Source organism: Drosophila teissieri, chromosome X, assembly GCF_016746235.2.
Source record: "Drosophila teissieri strain GT53w chromosome X, Prin_Dtei_1.1, whole genome shotgun sequence".
In the NCBI taxonomy this organism is placed as follows: domain Eukaryota; kingdom Metazoa; phylum Arthropoda; class Insecta; order Diptera; family Drosophilidae; genus Drosophila; species Drosophila teissieri.
In genome coordinates, this window is record NC_053034.1 from 2,921,517 (window position 1) to 2,936,315 (window position 14,799).

Genomic DNA, 14,799 nt, shown 5'->3' on the forward strand with positions numbered 1-14,799 from the left:
GCAAATCTTGATATATCGCCGCAGAATCTCGGAGAATCCCCGCGAGAACAAGAAGGTGTGGATCGACGGCGGCATCCACGCCCGCGAATGGATCAGCCCCGCGACGGTGACCTTCATCCTGTACCAACTGATGTCCGACTGGGAGAACCAGCCGGCGTACATTCGCGGCCTCACCTGGTACATAATGCCGGTGATGAATCCCGATGGCTATGAATACAGTCGGACCACGAATCGTCTGTGGCGCAAGAATCGCTCACCGTCGCGTCGCGCCCAGTGCAGCGGTGTGGATCTCAATCGGAACTTCGACATCGGCTGGAATGGCTATGGTTCGTCGACGAATCCCTGCAGTGACACGTACCGCGGATCCTCGCCAGCTTCGGAGCGGGAAACGCGTGCGGTGGTCGAGTTTTTGGCCAAGAGGAAGTACAATCTGGAATCGTATTTGACCTTCCACAGCTACGGACAAATGATTGTTTACCCGTGGGCCTACAAGGCCGTCAAGGTCAAGGATGCCAGTGTTCTGCAGCGTGTAAGCAGTTTGGCAGCGGAGCGAATCCTCCAGAAGACGGGCACAGCGTACAGGGCAGCAGTAACCCATGAAGTGTTGGGTATCGCAGGCGGTGGATCCGATGACTGGAGCCGTGCCGCTCTGGGTGTCAAATATGTGTACACCATCGAGCTGAGGGACCGTGGAGCCTACGGATTTGTCCTGCCGCCGCGCTTCATCAAGGACACAGCTCTCGAGGGCTGGACAGTGGTGGAGACGGTGGCGCAGGCTATTGGCCCCAGTTCGGCTGCCTGAAAGCCGCCCAATCTTCGCCGCCGAATCTCGGTGTAATTGGTAAACTCTATCGCTTTTTTTTACACCCCCCACCACCTAGTGTAATGTGTAATCTCTATGTGTGCGTGAAGGATTATTTATGTTGGTTTGAATGCCTGATTTGGTGACTGAGTGCGAGTGTGTGTGTTTTGGGTGGGCTGCTGTATCCTTTGAATCCTGTACGGCGGACAATAAACGAATCTACGCTATTTATTACTACACAACGATTGAGAATTTATTTGAGCGAAATATGAGAATCATCATTCTCAAGAGCACTTGACCAAAAGCAAACCAATTAGAATGGTTGGGAAATAAACCTGCAAAAGCTAAGTTTGGAACTCACCGTATCCTCGTCGTCATCGGTATTATCCTGGAGCTGGAGTTGCAGTTGCGCCAAGGCCGCCGTGTGGTTCTCCATGTCCATGTCCTTGGGCGTGGACTCCTCGGAAATGACCGACTCCGATGGCAGGTTATCCACGAAGGCGGCAAACCCACAACCATTGCTGCTCTCAAGCGGCGTCTGCACGGATGTGGGCGAGGCCGATGATTTGGAACCGGATCTGGGCCTGTTTTTGCCATTGACTGCGACGGTTTTTGGCGGCAAGGGAGCGGGCAAATGCTCGATGCGATGGGTATAGCGTGTATTCAGCCGTATGCTGCTGTGCGGCGAGGATTGCGGGGATGAGGAGGAGCCATCACCACCGGTGGCAGCTTCTCCGCCGAGGGATTTGGGCGGAACAAGAGGCACGGAACCATCCATTTCCGGGGCCATACCGCCGAGACGCAACTGCTGTTGGATCAGACGCTCCGCTTCCTGCAGCAGTTCATCCACGGATCGCATGTCAGTGCTGTCGGACAGGCGGCTAACCTCCTGGAATATGGACTCCGGGTCCGGATCGGTCAGTATTCCGCCGCAGTCCTGCTCCTTGGCCAGGAACTCGATGATCGAGCTGCTGTTGGTGTAGTCCAGCCCGTCCGCCTCCGCCACGCCCTGTTTGTGGGGGCTGAGCACCTGCGACATGGCGCGCTGAACTGATCCGCAATCAGATGGAACGAGAGGATGTCTATCTACTTCTCCGCCTTCCGTTTATCCTATTTTCGCGTTGGTATAGTATAAGCCCGATGCTTCTATGTGTTTGTTTGTTTGTTTGCCTGGTCTGACAATGCAAACCAACTGAAAACGGAACCGAAAACAGTCGGAATCTGTGCTCGTTGTGTGTTTTCCGGGTGCCCAGAGCTCGGACCTGGGGATCACGGATCTCACGGGTGCGGACACGAGGCTCAGCGGACGCGGCGCATCGTCAGTTTGGCCGTGGCAACAACATTTAAACCACTTTTTGCAGTACCCACACCCCACACCACTTTGTAGACAGTGGGTAGTAGAGATGGGAGAACGGCGATAGGCGCCTGGCTTGATAGCTCGTGAAAAATATTCGATAGTCGTGGGAGTAATAAAATACGTTTACATATCTTCTGTTTTACGTTACAATAAGTTGCGTCTTTCTGGCAGAACTGTTCTGCAAAAGTCACTTTGTAAACAAAATACAATGTTCTCAGTCTTCCAGTTACTGAAAAGTTCCAATGTTCCAATTAGAAAACTCTTTTTGAGTAAGATCGAATACAAAAACCTACCGTTATTCATCAATTTAATCGATTTTTAAATATCGAACCAGGCTATTAAACGCCAATCGGTTGACTGGCATACTAAGTTTTGTGCATTGCAGTGGAATTATAGTATAGTATTTTTCATTCAGTGCCGCCTGGTCACACCGCGAAGCATTTACAAATAATTCCCTGGTTGTGTAGTTGTTCTTTTTTTTTTCGTTCCGTTACATAGCACGCTAAAATAAATATCCGAAAGGTAAATACGATCAGCTGAACAGCAGGTGATAATGCGGGATATATATCCGGGCGTGAAAGAAAAGCGGATAAGATAAAATCGCTTCGCGTGGCCAGGAAAAATCTGGGCCACCTGAAAACGATCGAAAAGCGATAACAAGATAAAAAACGTACTGGCGTGTACAGTGAAAACCAGAAGTCTAGGAAATACTAGTTAAACAGTGGGAAAACATGACGCATTGTTTGCATTTGTATGGACGTTCGATAGTGTGTGTCTGTGTGCGTGCGCGGGCGTCTCGGTGTGTGTACAGTAAAATTAACCAACGCGTTAATTAACCAATTTTACGGGAAGCAAAAAAAAACAGTAGTTTTATTCTCCGCCAATGCGTAATGTGCTCGAAATAAACAAAAACCGAATGTACCAATTATTTCATCAGCAGTGCGGCACGCACACAAATGCACTCAGCCCACAGCCGTGTATCGATATTAGCGATTACCGATAACGCGTCCAACATATGCAATTACCATCGTTTTCCTGTTTTCCCCGTTATAAAAAAAAGAACATTGTATAACGTTTTTTCCCCGGAAAAACAGAAAGAAAAAGAAAACACGAAAATATGCAGCGACTGTGGGCTTAACTAGCCACCCCACCCAACTTCCTCCGCCCCCAGATTTTTTTTTTGATATTTGTTTTTTCTGCCTTTCTGTAAGTTCATTTGCATGCAATTTGAATCGAGTCGAGATCGCAGCTCTTCGAGGTTCTCGGATCTCCATATTCTGTATTTAAGGCTGGAGAACTGAATAGCGCACTTCTTATTCTCGTTTCGTACACGCCGAAGATATAATATACACTCCATATAGATCTTTACTATATTTTTCCATCCAACCAGTTAATTCAATAAAAAAGAAACACATTTTTCTCGATGCACTTCCGCCTATTTAGTTTTATTATTGTTATCCAGGGATTTACTTTCTGAAGAAGCAGTGGAAAAGTAGTGCGGGAATCCCCTTACAATTCCCACGGCAGACTATATAGCCAGTAATTAAAAGGCCCAATTGATATACACCCATCTTAACTGAACTTTACATTTATAACAACAATGGGTTTTGCGAAAGATAATAATTAAATAAAATTTATTGTTCCCCAAGCGGCTACTTTTTTAGGCCCGACCCTCAGTGAACGCGTAAATCGTTAAGCAAATAAGTTGCCCATAAATTGTTAACCAAAATTGGCTTGCCATTCGCCATCAAAATGAAAAGAAGCGCCTCGCATTAATTAAATCACTTTAAGGCTTTGTTTAATTGCACAAGTACGAAGTTGGTTAAGTATGGAATTATAATTGTATTATTTAGTATTAAAACAAGGCTTTAAATGATTCAAATGCATACAATTCAGACGCCTGATCATCAAACTTAACTGACTGTATATCCCTTTCTTTTCAGTTAGAGATCAGCCGATTCCAGAATGCTTTCGCTGCAGAACCAACGGCAACCGAAGCGGGAACCTCTGGTGGACGACTACGAGATCTCGGACACGGTACTTGGCCTGGGGATCAATGGGAAGGTGGTGCAGTGCACCAACCGCCGCACCAAACAGAACTATGCCCTCAAGGTGCTGCTGGACAATGAGAAGGCGCGTCGCGAGGTGGATCTGCATTGGCGACTCAGCGGATGCCGGCACATTGTGAACATCATCGATGTCTACGAGAACACCTATAGCGGCAGGAAGTGCCTTCTGGTGGTCATGGAGTGCATGGAGGGCGGCGAACTCTTCCAGAGGATCCAGGACAAGGCCGATGGCGCCTTCACGGAACGGGAGGCAGCCCAGATAATGCACGAGATCTGCGCGGCGGTAGACTATCTGCACAGTCGCGACATCGCACATCGCGATCTCAAGCCGGAGAACTTGCTGTACACCACCTCTCAGCCGAATGCGATCCTAAAACTGACGGACTTTGGCTTCGCCAAGGAGACATTCACCAATTCCACGCTGCAGACGCCCTGCTACACTCCTTATTACGTGGGTGAGTGCCATTCAAAGGAATTGCTCGATAATTGTTAAAATCCGCTGTTTACCTACTCTAAACTATGGCATGGCGTTTTTGGGGCCGGAAACTGCATGACAGCCATTTGAGTTATTGACTTAATTATACACCACACAGCTGATAGTAAAATGAGTTTTTAGGTGGCTTACCAGATGTTTTTTACTTGCACCCCTCTCACATAATTTATTGAGTGAACTTTCTCTATAACTTCTATAAATCAATTCAGCCTTGTTCTCAATCTCGTTGCAAAAGTGCGACCGACTTAATTTGCAATAAAACGGAAAGTAAGGTTGCGAATATATCGGGGGATTTCGTTCTCATTCCACTGCTAAACAAGTATTTGTTACTTCTGCGTAGTTCCCATTTTAATGATAATGTTCATTTTGCAGCTCCTGAGGTCCTGGGCCCGGAGAAGTACGACAAGAGCTGCGACATCTGGTCGCTGGGCGTGGTGATGTACATCATAATGTGCGGATTCCCGCCGTTCTACAGCAACCATGGCCTGGCCATTTCGCCCGGCATGAAGAAGCGCATTCGCACCGGCCAGTATGACTTTCCCGACCCGGAGTGGACGAATGTGAGTCCGGCGGCAAAGGATCTGATCAAGGGCATGCTGAACGTGGATCCCAGCAAGCGTCTGCGCATCCAGGAGGTCATTAGCAACAAATGGATTGCCCAGTACAATGCCGTACCACAGACACCGCTTTGCACGGGTCGCATGCTGAAGGAGAGCGAGGAAACCTGGCCGGAGGTGCAGGAGGAGATGATGCGCTCGTTGGCCACTATGCGCGTGGACTACGATCAGGTGGGTCATCCGCATGGCTAACATGACAATGTAGGCCAATGTATCGCGCCATTGTTTTGTCTACAGGATAAATCTCAATGCGAGTCTAAATTTTTCCATTCTATTATATAACATTACGCATTTGCTTTTCACCATATAGTGTGTGCAGTGTTTTGTTTATACAATGGGGAAAATAAATTTCAATTTTAGTATGCTTAAGCAATTAGCAAGTAGACTGCCTCTTAGCCCTCTTTTGTTCCAGTCGTGAACTGCAAAGTCACTAATTATAAGAACTAACGGGGATGCTTTGATTAGTTTGATACTTTGCAAATATCCATTGTTAATTGGCCTTTTTTATTCCTCAGATGCAAATCAAGGCGCTGGACAAGTCGAACAATCCGCTGCTGACGAAGCGCAGGAAAAAGATCGAGGAGATGGAGATATATGCGGGCAATTCGACGCGCATTGCACATAGAATGGGTGAACCATCGGATTAACACTTATGCGGATAACAATGTTGTACAATGCTTTACAAGAACGATAAATACTACTATACTACGACGACGGCAGCACCTGCTATTAACTACTACGATAATAACAACCTCTGCAAAACAACTACAACTACAACTACTCCATGTTATATTACGTTACGTTTTCTTATTCATTTTATGTCCATTATCTATGTATAATCCATTTTCAGTAAAACGGGTTCTTAGGGTATTTTGTAGTCTGAAAAGTGCTCTTTTGTAAAAGAAACTAAAAGCGTAATGCGTAAATAACAAACTTAAGTAAAGCCAAGTGCAAGCCTAGCTAGCCAGCCGAATATTCAAAATGCCTCGGTATCGCGTGAAAGTGTTTCGTTTTTCGACAAAACTTTTTTTCAAAACGTGTCATTTGTAACCGAACTATTTTTTTTACGTGTACGTGACTTTGATTATAATTATATATGTATATGTATAACCGTGTGTATATGTATGTATGGTATATGTGTGGAGAAACAATTATACAGCCAGTTGACGTTAGCATTAATCTGCGAAGGATTCAGTGTTGGTTATAACTTTTATTTGCTGATTCTGCAAGCGATATACCATTTTACCGTATAGCGTATTTGTAGTCCATAAACAACAAGATCCCCACAAATAAATAAAAACAAATCAAGCTTATTTTACTATGATTAAATCCAAACATTGATTTCATTTCAACGCCAACTGGATAACTACACGCTTTAGAAAGAGATGCCAACAAGTGGTTGCATCTCCTGTGGGCTGGAGGGCAAAACTCTCAGCTTGATCCACTATAATCCCAGTTCGGAGGGCACAAGGTATAGTATTCGCACAGATTGAATAAACTATGAGTTTTGGGTTTTGCAGTGTCATTTATTTTCCATTTCCAATGATCAACAGTGCTCCGGCATATGAGCCATCTACATATATCATCAACGATGCTTTTCGCGTGGGTGCTGAACAACCTGGGGCTTGTGGGCGGGTCTGGGGCGTGGCATAGGGTGGGGTGGGTAAATGGGGAGGAGGTGGTGGTGGTGGTTGCAAATAACAATTTGCCAACAGTGTGGGCCCACAGCTTCGAGAGGCCGCTATTACAATACCCGACTAAAGGCTACGACTAAGACAATAGTTAACATTCACGTACATCCATCATCGCCATAACACCATAACTACAGATTTGTGGGTGATTCGGTTATTCGTGTCGTTTCTTTTGTATTTTGTATTTTTTTGTTTGTTTATGTTTTTCATCATCATTCAGCAGAGTCTGAAAGAGGTTCGTGTTGTGGTTTTTGTCTGCTTTACTGTATCGTTTTCACTTTTTTCTTATTTTTGTCTTTGTCGCGTTTTACGTTTACCTTGACGTACTTTCAGTTGCGTGTTATATCAATTTACAAAATATGTGACAGAAAATTCGCTTAGAAAAATACATTTGGTTGCTTTGCTTCCTGTCCTCCTCATTTGTTTTCCTATTTGTTTTGTTTGTTCCATGTACTTGTTTGCTGTAGTTTGTTTGTGTGCTCCGATGCTGTTTGCTAGCCTTAATTTTAGTCTAATGGCAGATATCGAGATTCACCGTGCGTCCGGGCTCCTCCCGCTAATAGTTGAACTTTAAATTCCTGCATTTGTTTCCAATTCTCCTGGCTGTCCATCGTCCATCGTCCATCCGTGAATATTACACCCGTTCTACGATCCTCAATCCTCTTTTGCTATAGTTTTGTAAACTGAAGGTACATTTTTCAACAATCTCTCGATCCGTATCGATCCGAATAGATCCTTTCGATCACCTAGATCCCCTAGATCCTCTGCTCTGCCTACAGAAAACTGTCGCAGCTGTTCTCCGCCTCGCTATTGGAGCAATCCATGGCGGGCAGTGAAACGCCTCGTCGATAGAGCCACTGCCTCTGCTGATGATGATGCTGCTGCAGCTGCTGGTGCTGGTGGTGGTGATGGTATCCATGGCCAGCACCCGGCACGCAACTGGCGCTGGAGCTGCTACCGCTACCGGAGCCCTGGCCAGTGGGACTCAAGTGGCTGCCACGTCTCCTGGAGGTCGACGGCGTCTCCGGCAGGGCGACGGCGTTGAGGCGCGGAAAGTACTTGTACATCTCCAGCAGGTTGCCCAGCTTGACGTGCGGCTTGTACTCCACATCCTGCAGCGATTGTGCTGCCGAGCTGCTATTGCTCAGTGGCGTCCAGAAGGTGAGACCCAGCTGGGCCAAGTGACCACCCTAAAAGAGAGATTGGTCAGTTGGTTGCGAGTACATTTGTGAACAGCCCAAACCCACCTTGATGTCGGTCTCCAGTTTGTCGCCGATCATGACGCACTCCTGCGGCTTGACACTGAGAAAGTTGCAGGCGGCATAGAAGATCTCCGGATGCGGTTTCTCCCATGGCAGATCCGATGAGACCAGCACGCAGTCGAAGTAGCCGCGCACATTCAGCTCGGCCACCTTCTCCCACTGGGCGTTCGACGGTCCGTTGGTGATGAGGGCCAGGGCGTAGCCCGCCTGGCGCATTCGCAGCAGCAGCTGGACATAGTCAGCGGGCACGGCTAGGTAGCGATACCGCAGCTTCAGCCACTTGGGATAGATCTGCTCCGCCAGGTGCTTGTGGCGCGCTGGAAGGGATTCGCGCCACAGGTGAGTGCGCCACGAGTCCAGCGACGTTTGCGAGTTGTCCGGACAACGGCGGAAGGCCTTTAGAAAGTTTTGGGTGGCCTGGGTGGCGTCATCTTTGCTGAACTGGTACTGACTCTCTAGAACATCCGCGAGCTGAGAACGAAATGGGTAATTGTGGCAATTTGTGTGACTACGTTACATCAATTTTAAAAAATATATATATAAATAAGCTTAACCCGTACATTTCGTTGATGTGATAATGTCATAAAAACCTTAGTAGCGATAAAACTATAAATACGCTATGACGAATTAACGACGTGATAAGTTAAGAACTTTCACGCTGTAAGAACTGTTAAAACAAAGTCAGAACTTTGGCTAACGGTAAGTTAAGATTAATAAAAGCAATTAAAACCTATGTCTACAATCTGCAATCAAAACTATTACGTCCATAAAGTTCTCAATTAAACGTCAGATTGTCAAACCCAATCATTCGATCGAATCTAAGCCAATTGATTAATCGAACGTAATGCCGTAATCGTTATAGCATCGTCGTACTATCTGGGAATTGATCATCAAACTGCAATTGCCGCCGGTACACATGTCGCATGAGTAATATATGTATATATACTATACTTTATGGTTGCAATGATAGCTTGGAAATTTCCATTGGTTATCTATTTTCCGGCTTAACGATCCGATCAAATATAATGAAAGTCATTTCAATAGTAAGAAATCAAGTTGGAGCCCCTGCGATTTGCCCAAAGAACTGGATACGTGTGTACATATGAACATGAGTTCCGAAATTTAAATGGGTGTGGCTCCGCCCGCTAACAATTGAAAGCAACTGAATAAAGAAACTGAACTGTCTTATTTAAGGTCTCCAAACATGGCATATTGAAACGTGAACGTGATAATGAAGTTAACTATCTAAATTGGCGCAGTTTAAAAGATAACGATATAATCTGGAATGCAAAAAATAAGTAAATGTACGTGACATAGAACACATTTTCAAGAATACCTTGCTCTCTTGAAGGGAAAGTGGAAATACGATAAGATTGCTAAAATAAAGTTTAACCTTTGAAGACAGACGCAAATAGACTCAACTACAGAAAGGATCTCTGCAATAAATGATGTCAATGACCTCTGAATGTGCATATATGTATGTACCTATTGTGAAGTGCTACCTATTATCATCACTTAACCTTTAGCTCCTCGGTGTGCCATTCAATTATAGTCGGCAGTTTATATTTCAAAAGAAAGCATTGTTTTGATAAATTAGCAGTTGGCCGCATAAGTCTAAACATTTATCTGATAATTGTGGCATGGTGATCCTTTACAGACGCTCCTTTTAACTTTTGTTGAACCCAAGTTCCCCGATTTACGACCTTTTTGCAATCGTTAACCGCCTAGAGTGCACGTATAATGATAATGCGCCCATGATAAGATCCTGTAAAGTGCCTTTGGGCATTTCGAAAACCCAAGATTCCCAATTTCCAACGTAACGCTGGTTTTTTTTGTTGGTTTTATCGCGCTGACAGCCTTCTAGAGTGCATGTACCCGTGGTTATATTTAAGTTAAGACCTTGTCGAGTGCACTCAGAGTTTTTCTTTTTTTTTTTTGTGGGTGGGGAGGCGTTGGGGTTGGGGGATGTGAAAGGATGGGAGGGGAAAGGAAATCGGTACGGAACGCAAATAAACAATCGAATTTCGGGCGCGTGCTATCAGCCGAGCGTCCGGGTTTTTCGACTACGTAACAACGGGCGGGCTGCAGTGGAAAATTTTCTAGCTGCTCCGCCCGCCTGCTGCGCACTTTCACCCCTCTGGAAAAGAAACGGAAGAAACGCCAACGGATTGGGGCAGGTGGGGAGGCAGAGAGACAGGGAATGAGAGGGAGGCTGTTGCGTTTGGCTTGGTTAACATAGCTCACCTTTCTGATCGCCTTGGAATCGCCGGCTCGGGTGGGAATCAACGTGTTGTCCAGGTCAAAGTAAAAGGCCCTGATTTTCGCACATGTCGCATCGAAATGTGAATGTGTGGCTGTCAATTGCTTGCCGCAATGGAGTTTGCTAGCTGCCATGGGAGTCGTCTAGCGGGGGGTGGGGGTTGGGGGGCGTGCGTACGTGGGGGCACTGTCAGGGGGAGGGGTGATGGTAGGTGGGTGGGATGCAAACGTGAAGCAAGATCAACTTTGGTCCAATTCAATCCGCCAGCGGATATGCGATTCGAAATTTGGCGCCAAACGAAGCGAAATGTACGAGCTGCACCAGTGCAGCGGCACTGCAGTATTTTCCCGATTTTCCACGAGCGGACTAACAAAAGATTCCGCTTCTCGCGCGGCGAAGTTAAAACGGCAACTGAATCGTAACGAAAAAAAAATAACGAAACGGAACGGGAGCGGTCGCAGTAAGGTCGAGAGAGGGGGTGGCGGGCCGGCGGAACAGGTGAGCGCGGGTGTATGTGTGTGTGCGTGTGAGTGCTTGTGGACCGAGTGAGAGCGGAGCAGCGACTGAAAAACTGAAAGAAAGTGCGAGCGCGCATGGTAACACAGTGGCGACCAAAAGTGTGCGCAGGCGAACAGTGTGACCAATCGACCCCAATTAGTATCTAAAGCTTAACCAGCTATTGCGTCAATAGGGTATTGAAAAGAAACAACGATTCAGATTTTGAAATCAACCTACTTTAAAAAATGTTGAATTTGATAACTGGCTAGACATCCGTCTCTTCTTGTTTTGCACAACAGCAGTACAGCACATGTGCTTTTTGCGGCCACATACTTTTTGGCGCCACTGTGCAAAGTGTGCCAAGTGCCGTTTGCGCGCGAGAGCGAATGAGAGCAGGCGACCTCGCGCAGAGTTGTCTCTATGCGCCGTTAAGCGACCGTGAGCGGAAACGAGAGCACGATAGAGGTCGCGGGAGGGTCCCGTTGCTTTGCTACGACGCCTGCTCTTCACTGTGAATTTGAAATGAATCCAAGGCTCGCTAATTTCCTGATTGTTTTGCAATTTATTTTTAAATTCTATAAATAAAACCAGGAAAAGCAACAACAACAGTTCTTTGTTTACCAAAAATATGAGTGGTTTTATACTTCCTGGTGCTTTATAGCACTGGCCTGGCGGTTAATCGATAGTCTTCGATAGTCATTGTTAAAAATGGCAACGCTTTGCTTTCTTTTAACGAGGTGGCAAGTGATTAGCCCACGGATTTTTTGTGCATCTTTCTGTGTTTTTTTTATTCGTTTTGGGAGTTTTTTAGAATTTTCAGTGATGAGCACCGCAGAGACAACTACGGATTTATATTCCACAGGTGAGTGAATATTAAAACAACCCGAAAGGTGCAATACAACGAGATTTTCTTATAGAAACCATTCTGAAAGCAGCGGACGAGGAAGTGGAGAAGGCTTCAGCGGCCAGTAGGAGTAGGTTATCGGCCGAAGAGGAGAACCCGGATGGCAAGGAGCAGCCGGTTACGCCGGAGGACGAGCTTATCTCCATGGAAACGCTGCGCCCCTCGCCTGTCCAATGGCCGGAGCGATGTAAGTGTAGAAAACGTGAGCACCCAGAAATTGGCGCCATTTTTAACGCCTATTCTTCGTTTCGTTTGCTCCAGTTCCCGGAATGGACGAGTTCCTCACCATGAGCGACACGCCGATCTACACGCGCAGCACAGACTACGCCAACAATCTGACAATCGAGGACATGGCCAAGATCAATCGTATGTATATATATCGTGTATATATATTACGGCATATCCATTACATACTTTTCTTTTTTCAGAGCTAGCCCAGCTTACTCCCGAGCAGCTGATCGAGAATATAAAGTCAATGCATGATGAAATTTACCAGCTGGGACTGCGTGAGGCAAAGGAGATGACTCGTGGAAAGCTGCTGGGCATCTTTGACCGGGATCGCGTTCCTAAGCGGCAGCCGTGAGGCAGAATGACTGGGTGATCCCTGGAAATGGGACTGCCAAGGATCTCTTTGAAGTCGAATTAGGAACATAGGCGTAGTTTCATAGTGTACATAGTTCTATTTTTATAGTGAGTTATGCGAGTTGTGAATGTATCGCAATTTTACAAAGATAAATAGGCGTTTGAACAGTAACTAACGTTTATTTCCATTAAAGCATTTTGGGTCCTACGTCGCTTGTATTACAGATACATTTGAGGAGTCGAAGGAGAGATGAAGTTGAAGGATTGGCAAGGAATGCAGAAGGATCAGGAGCTTTGGAGAAGGCACAGTAGATTTCGCTATGCAGGGAACTTTAACGCAACAAATAACTCTGTCTATGTGGGATTGGATGGATCGGTTACTCTAGTGCCTTCTATTTATACTTAACTAAATGCTTTCGTTCAGATTTATATAGTAGCCTTTTCCACGATCCATCCCAATGTGGGAAAAAGTGTGTTGGTGCTGATGGTGTGATTACATGCTGTTTCCCGTGAATATATTCTGCCTAACCTGCATCAATTCCCATTACTCCTGCCATTGCATTCCGAATCGCTGCTCAAAAGTGATTCGGTTAAAGACGCCCGCATCGGCCAGCTGCAAGGGGTCGGTGTAGTACGCAAAACGCCGTATATCCAGCATGGCCAGGTCGAACATTTGCTTCCAGCTGGTCAAATCCGTGACGCTCATGTGGATCGGCAGCTGGGGATCCGGAATATCGATAGCTGCCTGCAGTCGGTCAAAAGCCTCGGCAATTGGTCCCACCGACAAATTAACCCAGTACTCCGCTGGAAAGCGCTTGTTCTCACAGAACGGCGCTCCCTTGCGCATGATGAAGACCAGCATGAGTATCTCATAGCGCTCGGAGCTCTCATAAAAGCGCTTGGTTCGGGTCTTCTCCACGAAATCGATGAGAAGGATCAGTGGAGTGTAGTTCTGGAGGTGCATCAATAGCTCCCGATCGGTCCAAAGGTAACGACCACCTTTGACGGTCAGCAGGCTCATGTTGCTGGCGAGTTGTTGATGCTGCTGCTGCTGTTGCTGCTGGTGGTGTTGCTGCTGATGTTGCTGCTGGTGTTGCTGCTGCTGATGGTGTTGCTGTTGCTGCTGCTGGTGGTGTTGCTGCTGCTGCTGCTGGTGGTGTTGCTGCTGCTGCTGGTGAATGCCGCCGGCGGATGGGGCTGGAGTTCCGGTACTCGATGCTACCTGGCTGGGCATGGCGACCACAATGCCCGTCTGTCTCTGGCAGCCAATCTCCTCCACCATGTGCGCTGCGATGACGACAAAATGCAATTAAGGCAAGTGCCTAAACCAGGCCAAGGTCGCTGCGTGGGCCGAACACCCAGCCACCCCAACCCACCCTTATTACTTGTTGCAAATAGCGAGCAGTAAACAGCAGCAAACGAGCAGCAAGTCAAAGGCTACGGCAATTGCAATCGACTTACTGCGTGCCCCAATCAAAGCGGCGGAAATTTAATGAGGCGGATGGATGAGCGGGTCTTTTGCGGGCCTGCACTTGGATCAGGGGTACGACTCTGGCCCCCAAAAGCTATGGCCTATCTCCTCCGGCAGCTCTGCGTGTGTGCCGTGTGCCCTGGACGATTGTTGCCACGCGAGTGCCTCCCCAAGTCCGAAGTCGGAGCCACTCGGACCCGCATTCTCGTTGCACTCGGTCTCAGTTTTCGGACTCGGTTGCGCCAGGCGATGGGCATGTGGATGTGCATTATAGGGACTCGGCCCGTTTGGCAATGAACTTATTGGATGCGTTCTGCGCTGGCTGCGTTTCGCAGATTTGTTACCAAGCAAGCTGCCAACTCTAAAATGTATGTCCCCAAGCGATGGATTCAAAAATAAATGCGACCAACATATACACAGCTTATAAAAAATAAATAATTTCATGTTTAAGTTAAAAAAATCAAGACAAGACTTTAATTTTTAGTCTTATCCAATTTCCTATGAGAATTTATCATGAGTACAAGCTTAAACATATTAATTAAATATTTATACGTACATACATATAATGACACAAATTGAGGTTGCATTTAAATAAGAGCTGTAAGATTTCAAGAGTTTTTGAGCACCCTGTTCCATTCACCTTTGATTTGATTGAAAGCTTATTAAAGCTCATCAGCTTATCAGCAAACAAAATCGAAGTTTTGATGAACATCAAAGTGGTTTTAAATTTCCAATAAAGGTAAACTGTTGATTTAAATCAACCTTGAGCGGTAAATAAGTAAACAGATTGGGG

General features: G+C 46.4%; 6 protein-coding genes across 9 annotated transcripts in view; 3 read left to right on the forward strand and 3 right to left on the reverse strand.

The window, feature by feature from the left end:
• Positions 1-1,041, forward strand: part of LOC122624736 (carboxypeptidase B) — a 4,845-nt gene extending 3,804 nt beyond the window's left edge. The window contains exon 4 of the mRNA XM_043804421.1: positions 25-1,041. Within this exon, the coding sequence (XP_043660356.1) occupies positions 25-802 (778 nt within the window). The 3' untranslated portion in view covers positions 803-1,041. The remainder of the gene's footprint in view (positions 1-24) is intronic.
• The window catches only part of LOC122624734 (centrosomal protein of 162 kDa), a 25,086-nt gene extending 22,882 nt beyond the window's left edge, over positions 1-2,204 (reverse strand). The window contains exon 1 of the mRNA XM_043804418.1: positions 1,164-2,204. Coding sequence (XP_043660353.1) covers positions 1,164-1,841 — 678 coding nt within the window. The 5' untranslated portion in view covers positions 1,842-2,204. The remainder of the gene's footprint in view (positions 1-1,163) is intronic.
• LOC122624738 (MAP kinase-activated protein kinase 2) overlaps positions 1-6,667 on the forward strand; it is an 18,540-nt gene extending 11,873 nt beyond the window's left edge. Inside the window, exons 1-4 of one of the 2 annotated variants that reach the window (XM_043804422.1) lie at positions 2,544-2,681; positions 4,103-4,683; positions 5,094-5,509; positions 5,854-6,667. In XM_043804422.1, the coding sequence (XP_043660357.1) occupies positions 4,125-4,683; positions 5,094-5,509; positions 5,854-5,985 (1,107 nt within the window). In that variant the 5' untranslated portion in view covers positions 2,544-2,681; positions 4,103-4,124 and the 3' untranslated portion in view covers positions 5,986-6,667. Of the gene's footprint in view, positions 1-2,543; positions 2,682-4,102; positions 4,684-5,093; positions 5,510-5,853 lie in introns of those variants that run through there. The other variant, XM_043804423.1, reaches the window with a different exon arrangement.
• A 176-nt stretch (positions 6,668-6,843) lies between these two features.
• Positions 6,844-11,111, reverse strand: LOC122624740 (N-acylneuraminate-9-phosphatase). The gene is made up of 3 exons (XM_043804426.1): positions 10,536-11,111; positions 8,277-8,762; positions 6,844-8,219 (listed from the first exon to the last, which is right to left on the reverse strand). Exons 1-3 carry the CDS (start codon positions 10,683-10,685, stop codon positions 7,803-7,805), a joined length of 1,053 nt encoding a protein of 350 aa, XP_043660361.1. The 5' UTR covers positions 10,686-11,111; the 3' UTR covers positions 6,844-7,802.
• Positions 11,112-11,752: 641 nt separating this feature from the next.
• Positions 11,753-12,707, forward strand: LOC122624742 (protein lin-52 homolog). 2 transcript variants are annotated; one of them, XM_043804429.1, is made up of 4 exons: positions 11,753-11,911; positions 11,967-12,146; positions 12,215-12,319; positions 12,382-12,707. In XM_043804429.1, exons 1-4 carry the CDS (start codon positions 11,758-11,760, stop codon positions 12,534-12,536), a joined length of 594 nt encoding a protein of 197 aa, XP_043660364.1. In that variant the 5' UTR covers positions 11,753-11,757; the 3' UTR covers positions 12,537-12,707. The 2 variants fall into 2 exon arrangements, with proteins under 2 accessions (XP_043660364.1, XP_043660365.1); XM_043804430.1 differs by having other exon boundaries at positions 11,967-12,140.
• An 18-nt stretch (positions 12,708-12,725) lies between these two features.
• On the reverse strand, positions 12,726-14,216 carry LOC122624741 (general transcriptional corepressor trfA). 2 transcript variants are annotated; one of them, XM_043804427.1, is made up of 2 exons: positions 13,997-14,216; positions 12,726-13,822 (listed from the first exon to the last, which is right to left on the reverse strand). In XM_043804427.1, the coding sequence occupies exon 2, from the start codon at positions 13,815-13,817 to the stop codon at positions 13,080-13,082; it is 738 nt and encodes a 245-aa protein (XP_043660362.1). In that variant the 5' UTR covers positions 13,818-13,822; positions 13,997-14,216; the 3' UTR covers positions 12,726-13,079. The 2 variants fall into 2 exon arrangements, with proteins under 2 accessions (XP_043660362.1, XP_043660363.1); XM_043804428.1 differs by lacking the exon at positions 13,997-14,216 and adding an exon at positions 13,912-13,963.
• Positions 14,217-14,799: the final 583 nt, after the last annotated feature.

Coding starts and splice junctions, on each gene's coding strand:
- LOC122624740 (XM_043804426.1), bottom strand. CDS start 10,685: ATGGCAGCTAGCAAACTCCATTGCGGCAAGCAATTGACAGCCACACAT. Junction 8,763..10,535: donor ATTCCAAGGCGATCAGAAAG/GTGAGCTATGTT, acceptor TTTCGTTCTCAG/CTCGCGGATGTTCTAGAGAG. Junction 8,220..8,276: donor AACTGGAGACCGACATCAAG/GTGGGTTTGGGC, acceptor TCTCTCTTTTAG/GGTGGTCACTTGGCCCAGCT.
- LOC122624742 (XM_043804429.1), top strand. CDS start 11,758: ATGGCAACGCTTTGCTTTCTTTTAACGAGGTGGCAAGTGATTAGCCCA. Junction 12,147..12,214: donor ATGGCCGGAGCGATGTAAGT/GTAGAAAACGTG, acceptor CGTTTGCTCCAG/TTCCCGGAATGGACGAGTTC. Junction 12,320..12,381: donor GGACATGGCCAAGATCAATC/GTATGTATATAT, acceptor TTCTTTTTTCAG/AGCTAGCCCAGCTTACTCCC.
- LOC122624741 (XM_043804427.1), bottom strand. CDS start 13,817: ATGGTGGAGGAGATTGGCTGCCAGAGACAGACGGGCATTGTGGTCGCC.